Source organism: Lacerta agilis, chromosome 14 (assembly GCF_009819535.1).
Source record: "Lacerta agilis isolate rLacAgi1 chromosome 14, rLacAgi1.pri, whole genome shotgun sequence".
NCBI classification, from domain to species: domain Eukaryota; kingdom Metazoa; phylum Chordata; class Lepidosauria; order Squamata; family Lacertidae; genus Lacerta; species Lacerta agilis.
The window spans coordinates 25,810,329-25,830,342 of record NC_046325.1 but is presented as its reverse complement, the minus strand read 5'-3'; the positions used below and the strand labels follow the sequence as shown (position 1 = coordinate 25,830,342).

The window sequence follows — 20,014 nt, the reverse complement described above, 5'->3', positions numbered from 1 at the left end:
GGAGGCTCAGGAAAAAACTGGGGAGGAAGAAAGGGAGACATGAAGGCAAAGCTGAAAGCCACAGTGTGACATAGACACACACACAGGGGAGGGGGGAAGAGAGAGGGAGAGAATCTGGACTGTGGTTGAAATTTTCACTCAGCCATGAAACACGCAAGCAGCCTTCCAGCAAACCACAGTTTCTCAGCTTATCCTGCTCAATAGCGTTGTCCTGAGGATAAAACAAGATTATTTCAGTGCATGCCATCCTGAGTTCTTTGACAATGATGCCACCAGGGCATGCCTTCGTGGGCCGAAATCCAGGGCTCCACTCGACAGAATAAACCGGTAGCCTCTCCCCAACCAGAAAAAAACAACCCCATAGCATGTAAGTGTGCAAGTAATGCCATTACAACGTCTAAAATTGCCTAGCTGCGCGACTGCTCCTTGGAGGAAAGGCAAGATGCAAAAAAAAAAGAAGTGCTAATGATGATAAAAGGGAAAGGGGGGGGGAGAGAACCAAGTAAGGCTATACAGCTGGATCAGCCAGTCAGTTTAGAAATGGATCTGCAGGTCTGAAGCCTATTCCTCTGGGAAAGTGTCGGGAAGTAAATGTGGCACTTAAAAGGAATCTATGGCATTTGCACTCGTCGACTTGCCTATAAAAAGACACACTTTGTCCCCCCTTGAGTATTGGGGCAGTTTGATCAGCAAAGCTGCTGCTTTTCCCCCTCTGGGGCAACCCTTTTATTTTCTTAAAATAACTGCAGGCGTTCCGAACCCTTCCCAACCCAGGTGCACAAAAGCCGCCTTGTGCGGTCGGAGGATCTCGGTGCTGGTGACTCCAGGTCCTTTGCACTATGTGCTGATGACAAAGGACAATTGTTGAGTGGGGAGGGTGGGGGCTGTTTTTTTGGGAGCACCTTCCTTTTATAGTAAACAGCAGTTGCCCTTGCAGCTCTGCCCCCACCCCTCTGGTGCGAGACCCGCCAGCTCAGTATATAAGCAGTGGGAGACGGGGTCGCCTTTTGTTCCTCGGCCCTCTGCCTCCCCGCCGTGCTGCTCATCCCAGCTCGTGCCACAAGTGAACCGACGCCATGGCCCCCAAAAAGCCGGAACCCAAGAAAGAGGCTGCCAAGCCAGCTGCAGCTCCTGCTCCTGCTCCTGCCCCAGAGCCACCAAAAGAACCTGCTTTCGACCCCAAGAGTGTGAAGGTAAGTCAAAGGGAGGCACCCGGTGGTTCCCTTTCTTACAGGCTTGGAATTCAAGGCCCTTGTTGTCTCACAGACTCGTCAAATGGCCCCCAAGGCGTAATTGCTAAATCTCAGCCTTGTTTCCCAGACCTGCTGATTCCAAATGGTGGAAGCCATTTCAAGGTAGCTGTGGTTCGGTTTGTACAAGTAGATGATCCTTTGGGTGCCTTGCAACTCGACAGTGCTACAATTCTAAGATTAAGGCTGTTTTGAAAGCTGGTCCACTAGACTCCCAACTTGCTTGCTTGCTTTTTCTTTTTCCTACCTCCATTCCCAAATTAGTTGCATCTCATTTGCCACAAAATGTTTGTTTCTTAACTCAATAATAATAATAATAATAATAATAATAATAATAATAAATTTGTATGCCGCCCATCTTACTGGGTTACCCCAGCCACTCTCGGCAGCTTCCAACAGCAAGACTTCAAACATCTTGCTTCTCCATTAAATAAAAGCCCCAAATTCTTACGAAACCTTTGCATTGTTGCTTGCAAGTGCTCAGCTCTGTGTTGGAAGTTACAAGTGGAGTAGAATAATAAAGGTTTGAATCTACTCTTTAGTCTCCAAATAACTATATGAAGCCTCTTAATGTTTTTCTCACAGTTGTAGAATAAGTTTTGAAAAGAATGGAAAATATTAATATTGCCATTAATCAGTAAAACGGGTTTATTGGGCTGAAGAGAGCCAATGGTTTGTTTTTTAGAGTTGAAAATCATTTGAGGGAGCTTTCACTTCCTATGATGTAATACTTATTTCTTTTGTCGCATCACCGCCACTTGTCAAATAAGTTTTTGAAACAGTACAAAATCCTACTAAGCCCTATTTACCAGAGGTGAAAGTGGAATGAGTATTCACACTGCAAGTCAGCAATCGCTCTTTCAAACTCTGTTCAGCATACACATACACCCTTGGTTTTATCTGCAGCAGCTGAAAATCTCCCCGTTTTTGAAAGCTGATAGGCTATCTGCAGATTTCCTCTGCAGAATGGCACTGTTCATTCTGAACACATTAGTACGTTCCTGCAAGGAAAGCATTTCTGCGTAAGAGCAAATTGGCTTTCTGGTGTTGGTGTGAAGTGTGGCTCAAGTGTTTTTCAGGCCCTGAATGCACAAAGCTGGGCACCTATCGTGATAACTTTTGCATTTTCCTATACAGAGAGAGTGCAACGAGACACCTCACCACAACAACCGAAACCTTTCAGCGGCTCCCCCTAGTTCCTATATCTGCATCTGCCCCAAAGCCCTCATCCCATCCAAACTGCTGCTCCGTCTGCTTCACATTACATTGGTTTAAATAGCATGCTGGATGTTGTACAAGCCTTAGGAAACCCTTGCCTAGAGACATAGAAAGACAGGAAGCTGCTAACTTCTACTCAGACCATTGGACCAGTATTATCTTCTAGACTGAGTGGAGAGACTCTCCAGAGTTTCAGACAGGGTGACTCTCCCTGCCATACCCGGAGATGCTGGGGACTGAACCCTGGGGCCTTCTGTGTGCAAAACAGATGCTCTACCAGTGAGCTATGGGTTCTCCCGTAGACAAGGGGAGAAGACAGCAATGAGTCATGAGGGCACAGTAGAGGAGAGTGAACTGGCAGCAAAGGACCAGGTGAGATGAGACCACAACAGATCACAGGAGTTTTGCTGAATTGACTTGAGGGGGGAGGCTTCTTTAAGAGGTAAGAGGGAGGGACCTTTTATGGGAATAGGCAACAGCATAGAGAGGAAAAGAGGAGGAGGAAAGAGACACAGAAGCCAGTGACAATATTATGTAGGGCAGAGAGATGAGAGAGGAAGAGAGGGAGAGCTTTGAAGTTCACGCAGAATGTCCATTTGTGTCTTCATTCTAAAACGCTCATATAAAATCTCGAGGGCACAAGGGTTCACTGGCAGTTGTTGAGCCTGTTTTTATTGCTAAGACTTGATATGTGTTGTACATCAACTTTTGGCCTGATTTTGATACATTTTATATTTTGCTGCCATAATGCTGGCTTTTAGGCTTTCTGGTGCTCTTTGTCCTATCGTTAATTTGCAAGGCTTTTATAGCACACTATTTTATTGCATGCTGATACGTGATTGTAAGTAAACTGCTTCGGGAAGACTTGTCTTGAAACGCAGAGTATCAATGTATTAAATAGATTTTTTTAAAAAAATTAAAGTAAAAGCAGAGCAACAGGGAGCCACTGTGAAAGGAGGAAGGGAAATGGGCTGCGGTTTCAAAGCCCAGTGGCTGAAAGATGGGTTTGGGTCAAGGGCAGCAGAGACGATCAGCAAGAAGAAGCAGGCATAGTAAGAAGTGACTAGAGCACGAGAAAAAAAGATTCATAGTGCAAATCTACACGTGCCTCCCCAAAATTCGAATGTGGCTTTCTTCCAGGGAAATGTGCATGGGATTGCAGCCCTAGAGAAGTGGAGGTTGGGAGATGTTAAAAATGAATAAAGGTTTGGCCAATACGTGGGCATAGGAAGAAGAAGAAGAAGAGGAATTTGGATTTGATATCCCGCTTTTCACTACCCGAAGGAGTCTCAAAGCGGCTAACATTCTCCTTTCCCTTCCTCCCCCACAACAAACACTCTGTGAGGTGAGCGGGGCTGAGAGACTTCAGAGAAGTGTGACTGGTCCAAGGTCACCCAGCAGCTGCATGTGGAGGAGTGGAGACACGAACCCGGTTCCCCAGATTACGAGTCTACCGCTCTTAACCACTACACCACACTGGCTATCCAGAGATATGCCTTTGAATAATGGTGCCACAGGGGCTGGACCTCAGTGCTCAAGGGCAGCAGTCCACAGCCCAGGCCCCCACGGAATGACCGCCTAGAGAGCGGCAGACAATGGGGGCAGCAGCAAACAGTCACCATGTCACCCTCTTGGCCAGCAAGTGGGACTGACGCTGGTCGCAGCAACATCCTTTCGCTCCTGTTTGCAAAACCATTTAGATATATACACTGTGACAGGTACCCAATTTTATTTTTTATTTTTTTACTTAAAAATCCTTTACTTGTGCTTATCCCCAAGTCTACAGGTACAGTATGTGTTTAGGTTCAAGGCATCAAAATTAAACTCCGTTTTATTTATGTAGTCAGGGGGATGCTGCATGTAACTGAACATGCTCAGAGAATTTCTTCTTTGTCTTCTGGTCAGGATTGGCAAATGTTTTGAGTTTTTTTTGTTTTTGTTGGGGTTTTTTGCTCTAACGTATCAGGAACGTTGAAAGAGTTTTAAAGCATGGAAGAGGAAGGACACACATAGAGAAGATAAATGTTAAATGTTTCTTCCTACTTGAAGAAATGGCCAGGGTCTAAAATTGCCTAGGTGCACTTAACTCCCTGCAGGAAACACATGACGTGTGAACATACGCATGTGCGTACATCACTTAAACGCCAGCAGTGCACACATAAGGAAAACTAAGATAAAACAGACGTATGTGCACTAGTGTTTAAAAATGTGTAACGTATATATTTAGTGTGAGAAACATCCAGGTGCAACATCAGCCTCTGACTATGCTACACAAATTACTTAAACTTCCATGGAATGTATCCCAGTCTCTGATTTTGACATTAAACCTTTAAGAAGAGCAGGGGAGTGTGAAGGCATATCCTTCATGAATTCGTCTAACAAATGCAGATGGGATCCATGCCCATTCCCCTCTATAATCTGCCTTATGCCGCCACCCGCCCAGAGAACAAACGACATCAGTCCTTTGTCTCTTCAGTTATCATGCAGGGAGGGAAATTTTTTCCATTCCTCTCCTTTTCCTTTGATACTGTCCCTGTTCTTTTCAAGATAACCTCTCGTAGCTGGAGAGGGTTATTAATAGCATCAAATCAGTATGGAACTGGTTTAGCCACTTGACCCTTTGACCTTGGGAGGATGCCTAGAAATAACACACACACACACACACACACACACACACACACACACACGGCTGGTGACCATTGGAACTGGTAGGATGGAAGGCTGTGACACCAAGAAGTGGCGGTAGAGCCAATGACAGGCAGAGCCCCTTCTCTTCCCTGCTGAGTTCTACAAGGGCAACACAGAGATGGAGGAGGAAGCCAACCCAATAGTGCGTTCCCCTGGACTGGTTGTAGGGAAGATGGCAGGCAGGAAGTTGAAAGTAACAGAAAGGTGGCCCCACAGAAAGAGTGTGATCCTATGGGCTGGCCCAGTTATCCTGTTAGGAAAATGTTAGCTAGAAGTTAGCATCTAGACCAAACGGCAACAAGCTTAGCACTCGGGACGAATCCTCAATCAACAGGTGGGTCTGGAAGCCGCCACTGTGTGCCTGTTCCAGAAGGCATTTCCAGGTATGAGGAGCAACAAGGTTGAAAACAAACTAGCATTTCTGTTCATCCAGAATTGGCTTCCTTCTACTCGTTTCGTGTACATGTGCAGAATGGAATACTCCATCAGGAGTGCAGTGAATGTATAGTCTGGCAGGGGGAGGAGGGGGCAATCCAGCCTTTCACACTCACTAACTAACTGACTCACTAACACTCACTAACTAACGCAGGTGGCGCTGTGGGTTAAACCACTGATGGAGGGTATGAGAGGTTGTTTAAAAGTGTAACTGACCCACAGCTAAATGGTCTTGCCTATGAACCGAAAGCCTCCAGATATCCCAAAGTCTACAAACCATATTAAACCCAAGCATATATAACTGAATCCTGCAGCCATCGCAGGTTGTGCGTGTGTGATTGCAAAAGCTGTGGTTAAAGCAAATCATTAACTGCTGGCTTTTTCTTTCTCTTGCAGATTGATTTCAATTCTGAACAGATTGAAGGTAAGCACTGGGGTGTGTGGGTGCTTAAATCCATAGATAGTCACTCTGTATGTTTGGGGAGGCAGGACAACCCCACCCCACCCCCCAATATTCGGTACATTCAGTGAAGGTTTAGAATTTGGGCAAACTTGTAAATTCATGAATTTAGCAAATGTTGGAAAAAATACTTAGGAGGCAGCAAACCTGCTGGCTACAGCAAGCAGTCACAGAGAGACAGCAGGATGGTGTTTAGGATGCTGGAGATGTAAATGCTGTGAAGTCTTGCTCCATAAAACTCTGGTGTAAATATGTGTGAATAAACCGTATTTCTTAAAGACACTACAGTCTCCGTTGTGTAGGGTTGCCATATTTCAAAAAGTGAAGGTCCGGATACATGTAAAAAAAAACAACCCAGAAGTTTTAGCGCTTTTTTTAAAAAATAAAGTTTTACAATCACATATCCAACATACAGAATATAAAACCAGATTCCAGAGAATCTCCTGGACTTCCCTCCTTCCCTTTGTGGGTCCTATTGTTAGTCATTTCCTCCTGCATCTTTTATAATAATCCAAATCTTTTACATCTCCATTATATCCAGAATTCACCATTAAGCTACAAGTTTTTGAGCTATTTTTAAGGGCATTCAGCAAAATCTAGACTTCCGACATGGGTTGCCATGCGTCTGGATTTTCCTGGACATTTCCACCTGGACACTGCTAACAACTACAGTATTCCGGCTATGTCCGGGAAATTCCAGACATATGGCAACCCTACTGCTGTGCCTCATTCCAAACAAACACAAATCCTGGTTAATTGCCAAGACCCCTGGAATCTTGCTACCATTTGACTACATATACTGTAGTCTCTGTGGCTGCATGCCATCAAAACTTCCTTCTCTCTCTCTCTCTCTCTCTGCCTTAAGCTTGGTGATACTTTGCCAAATGCCACACAGTGGGGAAACAGACAGGTTATTACGCCTGTATGCATTGGGCCCCAGCATGCCTTTGGCTTAGCGAGTATGAATGGTATTTAACTTTTCGTGCTACCGCAAGGATTAGTACTAGCACAAAGGGATTTCTCCCCCTCTACTGCCCCTGAACATGCCTCATGCCATCCCAAAATCTTCTCCAGAGCATTGGGGCGGGGCGGGGGGGGGGACCCAGAACATATTTAGGGGACATGTGGCTGGAGGAGAGGGGGAGAACATTCCGGAACAGAATATTCACCTTGGCGCTATGTTGAATACAACCCTTTGTCTCTGTGTGAGACAATCCATCTGTTAAGACAGGGAAACCTGCGTCTTCCAGGTATTTCTAGGGTCTAATTCATGTCACCCCAGACTATTATTGGCCATGCTGGCTGGGGCTGCTAAGAGCTCAAGGGCTACAAATTTCCCATCCATGCTTTACAGGCTTCAGAATCTGATTTCACTCTTTTAATATATACATACGTGTGTGTGTGTGTGTGTGTGTGTGTGTGTGTGTGTATACTTTTCAGGTTTATACATTTCACTAATTTTACAATCATTTTAACATTTCAAAACTTGACTTCTTTCCCCCTTTCTGTGGTTCCTTAAATTTATTTTTAATATCTTCTGCATATCCAAATTAACTTAATTAGCTCATTTATTCATCTACTTATATATACTCTTATAAAACTGCAGGTTATTACAATAATCCTGCCAATGCTCTTATCTGTTTACAATTTATCTGCAAATATTCAATAAAGCATTTTCATTCTTTTATAAAAAGTTTGTTATCTTGTATTCTTAATTCTTCCGATAATTTCTGCCATTTCTGCATATTCCGTGAGTTTTAGTATCCATTCTTCCTTTGCTGGGACTTCTTCTTTTCATTTTTGGGCGAGTAACATTCTTGCCGCTGTAGTAGCATACATGAATAAGTTTCTATACAATTTAAGTAGTTCTGTCCCTATAATTCCCAAAAGAAAAAGCTTCTGGGTGTTTTTTTTCTCCTTTCCAAATGTTATTTTAAACATCCTTTACAGTTCATTATATATCATTTCTCAGTAAGCTTTAACCTTACTACAAGACCACCACATATGTTAAAAAGAACCTTCTTTCTCTTTACATTTCCAACACTTACTTGATTTAGATTTATACATTTTTGCCAATTTACTTGGTGTTAGATACCATCAATATATCTATATTGAGAATCTGATTTCACTCTCGCCCCCATCTTTATATCTTGATCAACAGTGGTGGCCTTAGAGCATGTTGGGAAAAGCAGTGAAGCTGTAGAGAAGACCTTGAGAATTTACACAGCAGTGGCCTGGGGCTGATGGGACACCGACAGTGTCTATAGGTTCCCCATCCCTCTGTTAAGATCCATAGGAACTGTCATGTTGAGAGGTCCCTTTTTTTCGAGAAGTCAGAGAGACGCAACAGCAGGACCCATGCACACCTAAAGTTCAGCACAGCATGAAGCCCTAGGTTCAGGAAGGGTCATTGTGATGTCACAGGTGACCTCCTCATATGTGGCAGCCACCACACTGCTGCACCTGGCATTAAAATGCAGAATAACAAGCAAACCCCGCTGGTGAATAGGCCTGAAGATTTCCATAGGTTTCAAAATGATGCCTCTTGGGCCTCCATGTCTCCAGCGTTGCACATTGGTGCTGAGCCCTTGGCCTCCTTCGACAGTGGAGACACCTCCATGAAAGAGGTGTTGCTGGAGATCAAGAAAAAGGTGGACCAAACCATAGAGGCAGTGAAGGCCTTTGATAGTAAGATCTTAGCTTTGAATTCACGTATGGACACCCTGGAAGGGCTGATCCAAAGCCTGGTCCGGTCAGCCACGGCTACGGGCTTCACAATTAAGAACGAGCAAGCAAAGGTACAGGACTGCAACCGGCACATTGGGTGCCTGGTTGGCGAGAACAGACGCCTCAGCGACCGGGTGCAGAAGATTGAGGACCAAGTGCAGCCCCATATCCTCAGGATCTGTGGCTTGCCAGAGGAAGAAGAGGGCCAGGACCTGGTAGCCTTCCTGGAGGAGTGGTTGCCGGGTATCCTGAAGTTAGACACCAGAGATGACCCCATTGTGGTGGAAAGAGCCTACAGGGTTTCTGCCAAACGGCAGAAGGCGGCAAAAGCAGATCTGTGCAGGACGGTTGTCGCTCGGCTAGCGGAATTAAGGGACAAAGAGAGGATCTTGCAGCAAGTTGAGAAGCTGAAACCCATCACGTATAAAAACAAACCAGTCTTTATTTTTCCAGATACACCCCTCCTGAAAGGTAAATAGAAGGTCACTGGGTTGCAGCCTTGGGCCAAAACCTAATGCTAATTTAGGCAAAACAACACCTTTTAAATAAGTTTGCCGAAACTCGCCGCTCTTATTTAAAGCATTTACATTAGCATTTCTTAGCAGTGCACATATAAACGTTGAAGACACAACGCCTGTGGCAAATTAGTTTCTGCAGGAAATAACTCCCCCTACAGCCACAGCCCTTACTACTACTGCCTGTTGATGAAGATACAGATTACTGCAAGCTGCTCCTTCTGTGGCAAATAGCAGCCAGGGAGGTAGCGATTCTCAGCAGTGGAACTGGCAGGGGGATCTGGGGTTGGGGATCCACAGCTACTGTCTGTTCAAAATAGTGGAGAGGTTCAGCAATTTTTATTTATTTTTTAAGCATCACTAGCGAGTCATTTGGCTGCTAACTGCTGTTGAGAACCAGCGATGCTATGGCCTGTCCAGGGCTGTGCCAGGGAAGGTAGTTGATGACTGTGAATATTTGTAAAGATGGTTTTAAATGGTTTGAGAAAAAGCTTCACTTTCTGAGGGGTGCACCCAACATTTATATTGCCCAGTGAGCTCAGGGTTGAGAGAGAACTGTATAGGCTCCGCTTGTGATTCAGAACCTTGCATGATCAAGGGTTCTAGACCACATGGGAAGCTTATACAGGTTGAGCAGATTCCCCTCTTCAGGCCTTCTATCAACGATGTGTGTGGACTGTGGCGCAGAAGGGCAACAGCGATATGAGAGGGAGACGAGGCTCATGAGTGCAACCCTGGGCTTGCCCTCATGTGATGGAGGCATAGCTCTTGAATAGGACTCTCAGACTCTTCATGTTTAAAAGTAATTCTTCTGCTCCTCAGGCCTAGGGTGGGATCTCTATGGTATCTATTCCTGACGTGCAAAGAACTAACTTGGTCCCTTTTGCGCAGAGTTCAAAGAAGCCTTCATGCTGTTCGACAGGACCCCAACGGGAGAGATGAAGATCACATACAGCCAGTGTGGCGATGTCATGCGAGCCCTGGGACAGAACCCAACCAACGCAGAGGTCTTAAAGGTGCTGGGGAAACCAACACCCGAAGGCAAGTTTACACTATAGGGTGGATTTGGCCCTTTTCAGCTTCCAAAGGTTCCTTAAAATTACAGCTTAAAATTACACATACGGGGTTCAGTCGTGGTTTTAATATTCTGTTGGGAGTTGCCCAGATAGGCGGCTAATAATAATAATAATAATAATAAATAAATAAATAAATAAATAATATAAGCAATGCTCAAGCACTGTTTGTCTTGGCCTGGGTTAAACTTGTAACGTGCGCTTCTCCCAAATCAGATCCTGGTTAGCAATCTTGATTTGTAGGCAGGGGCGTAGCAAGGTAAATTGGTACCCGGGGGCAAAAAAAATTTTGTCAACACCCCCCCCCCCGCCCCAGCATGGGAAGGTCAGGTGGTACCCGGTGCGGAAAATTCCTTATCAACCCCCCCATTGATCCCCCCCCCAAAAAAAATGGTTTTACATTATTTCATATTTTCTTACAAAGGAATAATAACAAGTAATAATAAAAAACTTTTATTTATATCCCACCCTCCCCGGCCAAAGTCGGGCTCAGGGTGGCTAACATCAGATACATAACATTGGTATAAAATCAAACAATAATTAAATTACCTCCTAAAAACATCTCAAAATCAAATTAAAGTCTAATTAGATGGCTTTCCACAGGGTTAGGGCTGGGAACAGTATGTGTTCTCTGAACTGAAATTTCAGCCTTCATGACCTAGGAAAACAGCCAAGTGAACAGCTATTTTGGTGGAGGAGGGTCAAGATATTAACCGATATGCATGAAATTTCATATATAGCTATATAATCCCTAGTATAGTAAGATAAGACCTTCGGAGCAGGCATTAAAAAAAAAAAATCAAAAAATTGATAATTTGTCACCCCCCCCCCTCCATTATGGAACCTGGGGCGGCCCGCTCCCCTCGCCCCCCCTTGCTACGCCCCTGTTTGTAGGGAGCATGTCCTTGAACCCACAGTTCAGATGTTTCAAGGAACTGTGGTTTAAGCAACCAGGGAGGCAGCCAAGTTTTATGAAAGGAAGAGGGAGGGAAGGAAGGAGGAAGCAGGAGAAGGGTGCACTCAAGCTCATCCCTCAATTGTGTGCTGTGATTTGTTGGAAATGGCCTATTATGAAGGCCACGCTCGCCATCTTTCATCTCTGTGTTCTTCCTTGTCAGAACTGGGCGCGAAGATGCTGGATTTTGACACCTTCCTCCCAATGCTGCAGCACATTGCCCGATCCAAGGACCAGGGGACTTATGAGGACTTTGTGGAAGGGCTGCGCGTCTTTGACAAGGAAGGGAATGGCACCGTCATGGGGGCTGAACTGCGCCACGTCCTCGCTACTTTAGGTAGAGGAAGTCATAAAATTTGTAGCATGATGGTGGAAGGGAGAGCATTGTGCAACAAGTATTCTGCTTTAGCAGGCCTCAGCCTTCCCAGATAATTAACATGTGGTCCATCTATCTTAGGGAATAACTTCTCCCAAATCTCACACACACTTACTTTAGAGAGAGTAAGATGGCAAACACACCATTCAATGAAGCACATTGGTGCCCGCCCCGCCCCCCTAAATCCTGGGAACTGTAGTTTACCCCTCAGAGTTTCAGTCATGGCCATTGGCCACGTTTACTGGGGCTAATGAGAGTTTTAGTTCAGCAACATCCCGAGGGCCCAAGATTCCCTACCCCTGACTTACGCCCTCAGCAATCCTCAGAACAAAATAAAAAAATAAAAAAATTCCTTCCAGTAGCACCTTAAGAGACCAGCTAAGTTTGTTCTTGGTATGAGCTTTCGTGTGCATGCACACTTCTTCAGATACACTGAAAGAGAAGTCACCAGACCCTTATATATAGTGAGAGAGTGGGGAGGGGTATTACTCAGAAGGGTGGTGGGAATGGGGGATTGGCTGATAGGTGTGGAAAACCTGTTGACGACTGTTAACGACTGCAATTGGTCTTACAGGAAAAAGCAAGGGGTGAGATGGCTAAAGATAGCTTTGTCATGTATACCTGTAACTAGAACCTCAGCAATGCTGTACACCATCTTTGCCCACCTTTAAAGCGTGGGAGACGAACTAGACCAATGTTTTCCAAACTTGGGTCTTCAGCTGTCTTTGGACTACAACTCCCATCATCCTCAGCTAGCAGGATCAGTGGTCAGGGATGATGGGAACTGTAGATCAACGCCATGCCTGGCCATTATTGGGTCGTGGTGTCGGGGGCTGATGGGAACTGAAGTCTGACCACTTCCGGAAGGTCACAAGTTCCCCACTCCTGCTTCAAGGTGAAAAGCAAGGGGTGGGGGGAACATTTCTCACAAGCAATCCTCCCATCACTGATACTGGGTGAATGCAATTCACGTGTGGACACGAGTTCTGCAGTGCCATCTGTGTGAAAGGCACATTATGTTGAGTTCAATAGACAGCAGTGGGTAATGTGGGATCGCTGCATCAACCCCTGTACACAGCTGGCTGGTGTACTAGGCACTGTACCTATGGGAGCATGGCAGGAACATGAGGTGCTGGTTTATACTGAGTCAGACCTACTGGTCCTTCTAGCTCAGTACTGTTTACACAGAGCCATAGCTACAGGGGGGCTATCCGGGGGTTTTGCCCTGGGGGAAGCCTCCAGAGGGGGGGTAACTGAGGCTCCAAGCCTGTGTGTGGGTGTACAGAAATGTGCGTGGGTGTGCCAAACCAGGTCTTTGACCCTGTTGAAATAAAGCCTAGTACCACCCCTGGTATAAATATCCTTTTGATTTTGCTGAACTGCAGCCCCCATCACCCAGGGCCATTGGCCGTGCTTGCTGGGGCTGACAGGAGTTGGTAGCAAATGTCTGGAGGGCCAAATGTCCCCGACCCATGGTCTACACTGATTCTATCCCAGCTCTAACTGCAGGTGTCAGGATTGTACCTGGGATCTTCTGCACGCAGGGAATATGATTTACCACGGTGCCATAGCTGTTTCCCCTAATATTCAGAAGCCTCTGCTCCTCCTAAAAATCCCTGGATCGTGATGGAAATATGCAGAACGCTTGATGCAGCTTAGTCTATTCGAAGAACAATTTATTTGTGCGGGGGAAGCAAAGCTTGATGTTTGATTTCCGCTTGTAGGGGAGAAGATGACAGAGGCTGAAGTAGAACAGCTAATGGCAGGGCAAGAAGATGCCAATGGCTGCATCAACTACGAAGGTAGGGCAAACCCACATTTTCTCTTAAAAAACAAAACAAAACTTCCACTTATCGGAAAACTCTGGTTCTGTCCACACTTTTCTTTTGCTTCTGGGACTCCTGCTACTGCTGTATGATGTGCACTTGACCAGTAGTCTCTGAGCAATGCGTTTCTACTGATGCTTTGCATCAGATGCTTAACTTCACTGACTTGCACAGATAATCTAAAATAGAGGTGGAAACTGGACTGACTACAAAATTCAGTTTGGCACTTCAGCAAACAGACTGATTCAGTTCAGGCAGATTTGGGAACTGTTCAGTTTGGGTTTAGATCTGAATACTAGTTCAGGAAAATCCAAGTTTTGCTATTACGGGGATTTTTATTTATTTTTAAGCCATAAATGTTTTATTTCCCCCAGAACTGGGATGACATTTTAAGGCACTGAAGCCTCTCCAGAGTGCATAAAACCTGCCGATTCCAAACAAATAGTCTTGTGGGGTTTGTGCTGAACACCTTTAAATTTGTTGTTGTGGTGGTGGTTGTTGTTAAAAAGGGAAACATCTTTTTTTAAAACATATGGCTCAACTGGGTGCAGTTGTGGCCTGAGACATTTTGCCACTGTAGACAAAACAACCCCATGACGCCCCTTTTCCCATGATGATGCCCCCCTGCAGATCAGGCCCCCCACCCCTCCACCTGTCTGCCCCCGCTGTTGCACCTGCGCTGCCGCTGCCCCTGCCCCTGCAATTGCCCCCTCACCTGTGGCTGTGCCCCACATTGCTTCTATGCGGCAGTGGTGAGGCAATAGTGGCAGGAAGGAGCTGAGAGTCAGCTACCACTGAAGACAGAAGGACTCACTTCCGAGTGAACGTGCGTAAGGTTCTGATTTTATGAAAATTAACAACTCTTCTTTTGATGTTCTCAGCTTTTGTCAAGCACATCATGTCTGGTTGAAGATGGAATCCTTAAAGTGAGTCCCTTTTCACCTTTCCTTGTTTGAAACGTCCCAGATACTTGTGTGTGTTGCAGCTAGGGATGTTGGAGAATTCCTACAAAAACGGGAAAGTTAGCAGAAACTGTTGCAGTCTGCAGTCAACAAAAGGCAACCAACCATGCCCTGGGCTCCTTCCCCGACCTGCCAATGAAGACTAATAAATGAATAGAGAGAGAACCTACCCAAGTGACGCTGACACAAAAACCTCACATATATACTAAGTAAAACAAATGTTAAGTTTACCACACACCTTCTCCTCCCTCTCTCTCTCCCCCCAGCTTTATATATTAATGTCCCACGTCGCGTGTAACTGATCTGTAGAAAAGGCTCTACAACCTGAAAATAAGACACAATGCACATACTTTTGTAACCCAATAAAATCTCAAATAAAAACTATTCTAAAAAAAAGAAATAAAGGGAAATCAGTCAAGTAAATACAATTGATCCTCATTCACACTATCATTGTTGCCGTTTTCAAATCTGCAAACGATACACAATTAAGGACTCCTCTTTTTTTAACATCGTTCCAATTACCGGTATATCGAAACAGCTGTAAGTTGTGTGAGGGCTCATTCAGACTTCCTTTTGTGCCGCATCTCTAGGCACAGGTCCATGCTTTAAAGCTCCATGTCCAAGCACCTTTGCCATGGCACTTTCCCCATGAAAATCTGCTCTTTGCTGCTGAAAAAATTGTGTGGAAAACCCGAATTGCCATTTGTTCCAATTCAGCTTTAAAGAGCAGCTTTTCCTGGGGAAAGTGGTGGGGCCAAAAACAAAAACCCCACAGACCAGGAAAGCGCAAACCTCTGTCTAGAAAGTGCGGGGAGGGGGTGTTTAACTGTGGATGAGCCCTAACATATGTAAATAGTTACATATTCCTCCCCCTGACCACTGTTTAACTTGTGTAACAGTATTTGGCAGAAACTGAACTGCAGCAGAATGGTAACAGCGCTGTTTGTGATGAATGCAGGTCGGAATGGAAAGTGCTGTCATCTTACATCCCTAACTGCAACCATTGTGTCCAACTATCAGCAATGGGAAAAACCAAGACTGCTTTCTGTGCTGGAAATGTGAAAAGTGTAATGTAGATTTTAGGCACTGTTGGTGGCTCTCCTATAAATATTAGTTAGAATGTGGCCCAGGGCACAACAATTCATAAATTAAGCTCACATGTGAACTTTTAGTACTTTTTAAAGTTATTTGGAAAGATTACTAGCTGAGGGAGGCATTGAGTTAATAAAAAACATTTTATTGTGGATACTGCATGATATCTAAATGAAGCCACTAGGAACTTTGGAGTAGTGTGTCATCAATACGTTGAGAACATCCCAGCTCTGTATTTCTTTAATTAAGCAACTGGGAGCTGCTATCTCAGTTCTAAATAAATGGCTGGAGGTCTGAGAAGAGTGGGTGAAATTAAAAAAGCTGAAACGGGAATCTAACCGTAAATTAAAAGATACTGTGATAAATGTGGTGGGAATTTCCTCCTCTGATCAGATTACGAGCTCACTCTGTACCTGAATAGACAGGTGTCGGTGACAGCCGCAAGTGCCTTTTATCAATCCAAGCTGGCATTCTTCCTGCTTCCGTTTTTGGAGAAGACATCTCCTGCCACGCTGATCCATGCTTTTGTAATGTCTAGAATCTGTTCCTGCAGGGGGTAGCCAATGTGGTTTCCATATTGGCTCCCCCTGACTTATGCTGCGTTAAAATTATCGTCTGCTTTCTTTCCAGGTTCTTGGGAGGAGGGGAAAAAATCCATCCAGCAAGAATTTCTTACCTCATATCCCGCACACCTCTACATTGCCCAGGAGCTGCATTTGCCACAAGGCATGTAAGGGGGACTCTCCATTTCCACAGTGTAACAGCCTCTGTATATAAAGAAGGCATGCTCTTGCATCAGTTTTAAAACTTTATTTATTATTTTGGTTGTTTCCGTTCTTCTTTCCTTCTGCTCCATTTGGTCCATTCAAATTAAAACGTGAGCGCGCACAGATACCATTTCCGTCTAACTTCTGCCTAACTTTTATTTTGAACTTCAGTGAGATCAGTACATATTTTTTCCCTAAAAGCCACTCCATCACTTGAAAGATGACACTTTCTTCCTGAATATCACCGCCACAAAGAACAAAAGAGTGGTCCTATACATGGTCCTGAGGGATGCGGGTGGCGCTGTGGTCTAAACCACAGAGCCTAGGGCTTGCTGATCGGAAGGTCAGCTGTTCGAATCCCTGCGACGGGTTGAGCTCCCGTTGCTCAGTCCCAGCTCCTGCCCACCTAGCAGTTTGAAAGCACGTCAAAGTGCAAATAGATAAATAGGTACCGCTCCGGCGGGAAGGTAAACGGTGTTTCCATGTGCTGCTCTGGTTCACCAGAAGCGCTTTTGTCATGCTGGCCACATGACCTGGAAGCTGTCTGCGGACAAACGCTGGCTCCCTCGGCCTATAGAGCGAGATGAGCGCTGCAACCCCAGTCATCCGCAACTGGACCTAACGGTCAGGGGTACCTTTACCTTTACCTATACATGGTCCCATGGTGTCTCCTTATTTGTGAAAACTTTTAACTAGTGTTCGCACAGTCCTGGTATAACAGGAACAGAAGTGATTAAGGCTGCAATCTTCTACCCATTTACACAGGAGGAAACCTCTGTGTGTGCTTCCAGATGACCTGTTCATTGAACATTCATCCTGATCTTTTTGCAGGGAGATTTGACTAGCACCGGCTATTCAATGAGCATTAATTCTGATTTGCTTGCAGGAGAGGTTAGATAACATTGCACTTAAACAAATGCTATCTCACACTTCCCAGTGGGTTTTCTACGTCTGCTTCTGTCCTGTAGAAAGTCTAATCTTTTGGGGAACCTCCCAGCCAACTACAATTGCATAACCTGAGTTTGATAGTACAGTATGTGATTGAGCCCCACCTGAAAAAAATGACCCTTGAAGGGGGGGTGGGAACGAGGTTTAACCGTCAGCACAGGAAAAGGAGAACGCAAGAGCAGGGATAGGTGGCAGCTGCACATTTCTGAGATCATGCACAGCGACAGTTAACTTTGGGTCTGCTGCCTTTTTTTTTGCCTGGCATTTTTACTGCACTGTGCACATGATGAGAGATGCATCCCAAAGGACACAGCGGTATTGCTGCACAGGCATAATGCAGCAGAGAGTAAAATTAATACTACTCTGAATTAACCTAGTAAATCAGTAACATCAGCGGGGCATCCATTCCCCATTATTACTACTTTAATATTAGTACATTAATATTACATTACATTAATATGACATTAATATCACTACTGATAATACAGGAAATATCAATGTTGCTATGATATGAGTGGATTACGTTTCTGTGTATTTTTCTGGTGGCAGTATAACATTCACCTGCTACAGATTTGGGGGCCATGGCTGCATCTAGTCATATATTTACTCCAATTAAAAGTAATTGTGTATAGGGAACCTTTGGTTTATTTTATTTTTTAAGCACTACATCTGTGAATTTATTACTTATTTTTACAGCATACGCCTGACAGCTTTTTTTGAAATTTAAATATTTCCCCCACACACAATCAGCACGCACAATCAGTTTAAGGATCATGATGTTTTAAGAAGAGAATCTGGAGCCTTTTGTTTTTGTAGGGATAAAATACAATGTCGGCTCTTGTTAAATTGGTACAGACATGCCAATCATCAATAGTCATGACTCCATTATGATAAGGTCTTCCGTGGGCATTAGGTCAATTTAGTGGTGCCACTACCTTGACTATATAAATTGGCCCACTTGACCAGTGCTGGTTCCAGGTTTTGGGGGGAGCCTTGGGTATGGTGCCCTCAGTAGGCACACGCTCTGAGGGTCCCGCTCCAAGACACTGCTGACCACTCACTTGTGCTGCTCCTCTGTGTCCAATCTATACAACCACCCAGAGGGAGAAATGCTTTGCCACCTTGCTCTTGTCATTGCTTGCATGCTCAGAGGTGAACACACAGGCAGCAAGAGCGAAGAGGCTGAGGGCTGGGGATCTCCAGAGAGTGGTGTTGGGCCCCTCCTTGGGTGTCCAATAATGCCTTGGCCCTGCACTTGAATGGCTTTGCAGCTACCCCAAAATTGTGCCTCTTGCCTGGCCTGCTAAGGACGCAGAAGGTAGGTGGTCTTAGAAACACACTGTGTGTTTTATAAAAAGCTTTGGTTGTCACCAGCTGTTCTCCCTTTCGTCATAACCACCCACCACTGCTGGAGAAGGTCTATATAAATAGAAATTTAATCTAGGTGAATCCTCCCAGGACAATGGCCAGTGCCTGGCTGCTTCCTTTTAAAGTTTTCTTCCCCGGCTCCCAGGGTGGGGTATGGCTCAGGGGGGTTGAAGTGAGGTAAAAATAGCATCTTTGCCCAAGGAGAGCTGATGGTGGCAGTCCTGCTGCCTGAGATTAAGAAAGCACGCCATACCAAAGATGGTTTGGATGGTGGCATCATCCATGCAGTCTAGGGAAGAGGATGAAGAAAGGGGGTGGAGGAGGCAAGCAGGGCCAAGTTTGGTTCCGTGTCTGATGCACAATTTAAGTTTAGATAGAAACAGGGAGAGTATGCTGACTGTACAAATCTCCCCTTGTTCGGCAATCTTTGCCAACAGAGATTAAGGGCCCTTCTGGATATCCCTTTTAATTGCACATTGATTATGATTTGTGCTCATGATGCTATCAGGGCAGCCATACGTGACTGCACTTTCAACACTATTTGCACTGCAAAAGTGTTGGGGCAGTCAGTCATACTGCTTCATTTCCTGCAATTTGTGTGTGTGTGTTTGTGTGTGTAATCCCGTAACTTTTCATACTACAAATATTCTGGGGTTTTCTTGTCCTGCTTTTGTTGCACTATAGCTCCTCCAGAAAGCATAATGTGGTGGCATTGGGGAAGTGAAATACACTCAGAATCAAGTGTGGCTTTCATGCTCTTTATTCAGCTCATTGTAGTGAGGAATGCAGTTTCCCAAAAAAAAAGTCTGCTTTATATACACTATTTACACAATGGGCCCCACGTGATTGGCTAATTCTGGGATACTTCTGTATGCCAATCGGGTTGTGGATTCACTTCCACCTGGAACTGGATTGGGTGGCTCCTGCGGACCAATCAGACGGCTGCATTTTGGATCCTATTCAACTCAGTACATAACAGGAAGCATCACAGAACAACTAATATACCCAGTACTAATGCACTATTATTATGTAAAGAACACATTTCAGAATACACCTGCAACAAGACACCGTTCTGGAGGGGAACTGTTTCTTAATATGTACTTTTCCTGATGTTACATACCGATCAAGGCAGCTTTTTTTAAAAAAACACACCTCCCAACCTCCTATCTATTACTAGATACAAGGGACCCGTATACATATATAGGGCAACTGAAACAGACAGGGATCAAGCCCACTAGCCCAAATGGAAGAATTGCTGCCCATCTGTTTGCTCCAAGAATAAGCTGCAACTTTGTCCTCTGATTTCACACTGTATTTTGAAACACTGTGCACCTACATATGTAGCAAACTCTGG

At 44.9% G+C, this 20,014-nt stretch overlaps 1 protein-coding gene across 2 annotated transcripts; it reads left to right on the top strand.

Moving 5' to 3' along the window:
* The first annotated feature begins 792 nt into the window (after window positions 1-792).
* MYL4 (myosin light chain 4) lies at window positions 793-16,469 on the top strand. Of its 2 annotated transcripts, XM_033170400.1 has the most exons (7): window positions 793-1,193; window positions 5,988-6,015; window positions 10,185-10,334; window positions 11,485-11,658; window positions 13,422-13,499; window positions 14,405-14,449; window positions 16,208-16,469. In XM_033170400.1, exons 1-6 carry the CDS (start codon window positions 1,077-1,079, stop codon window positions 14,431-14,433), a joined length of 576 nt encoding a protein of 191 aa, XP_033026291.1. In that variant the 5' UTR covers window positions 793-1,076; the 3' UTR covers window positions 14,434-14,449; window positions 16,208-16,469. The 2 variants fall into 2 exon arrangements, with proteins under 2 accessions (XP_033026291.1, XP_033026289.1); XM_033170398.1 differs by lacking the exons at window positions 793-1,193; window positions 5,988-6,015 and adding an exon at window positions 8,528-9,249.
* Window positions 16,470-20,014: the final 3,545 nt, after the last annotated feature.

Bases quoted from the DNA above. Each gene is read 5' to 3' on its own strand.
- MYL4 (XM_033170398.1), top strand. From the start codon at position 8,607: ATGTCTCCAGCGTTGCACATTGGTGCTGAGCCCTTGGCCTCCTTCGAC. The intron at 9,250-10,184 runs GTAAATAGAAGG...CCTTTTGCGCAG, and splicing joins AGATACACCCCTCCTGAAAG to AGTTCAAAGAAGCCTTCATG. The intron at 13,500-14,404 runs GTAGGGCAAACC...TGATGTTCTCAG, and splicing joins TGGCTGCATCAACTACGAAG to CTTTTGTCAAGCACATCATG.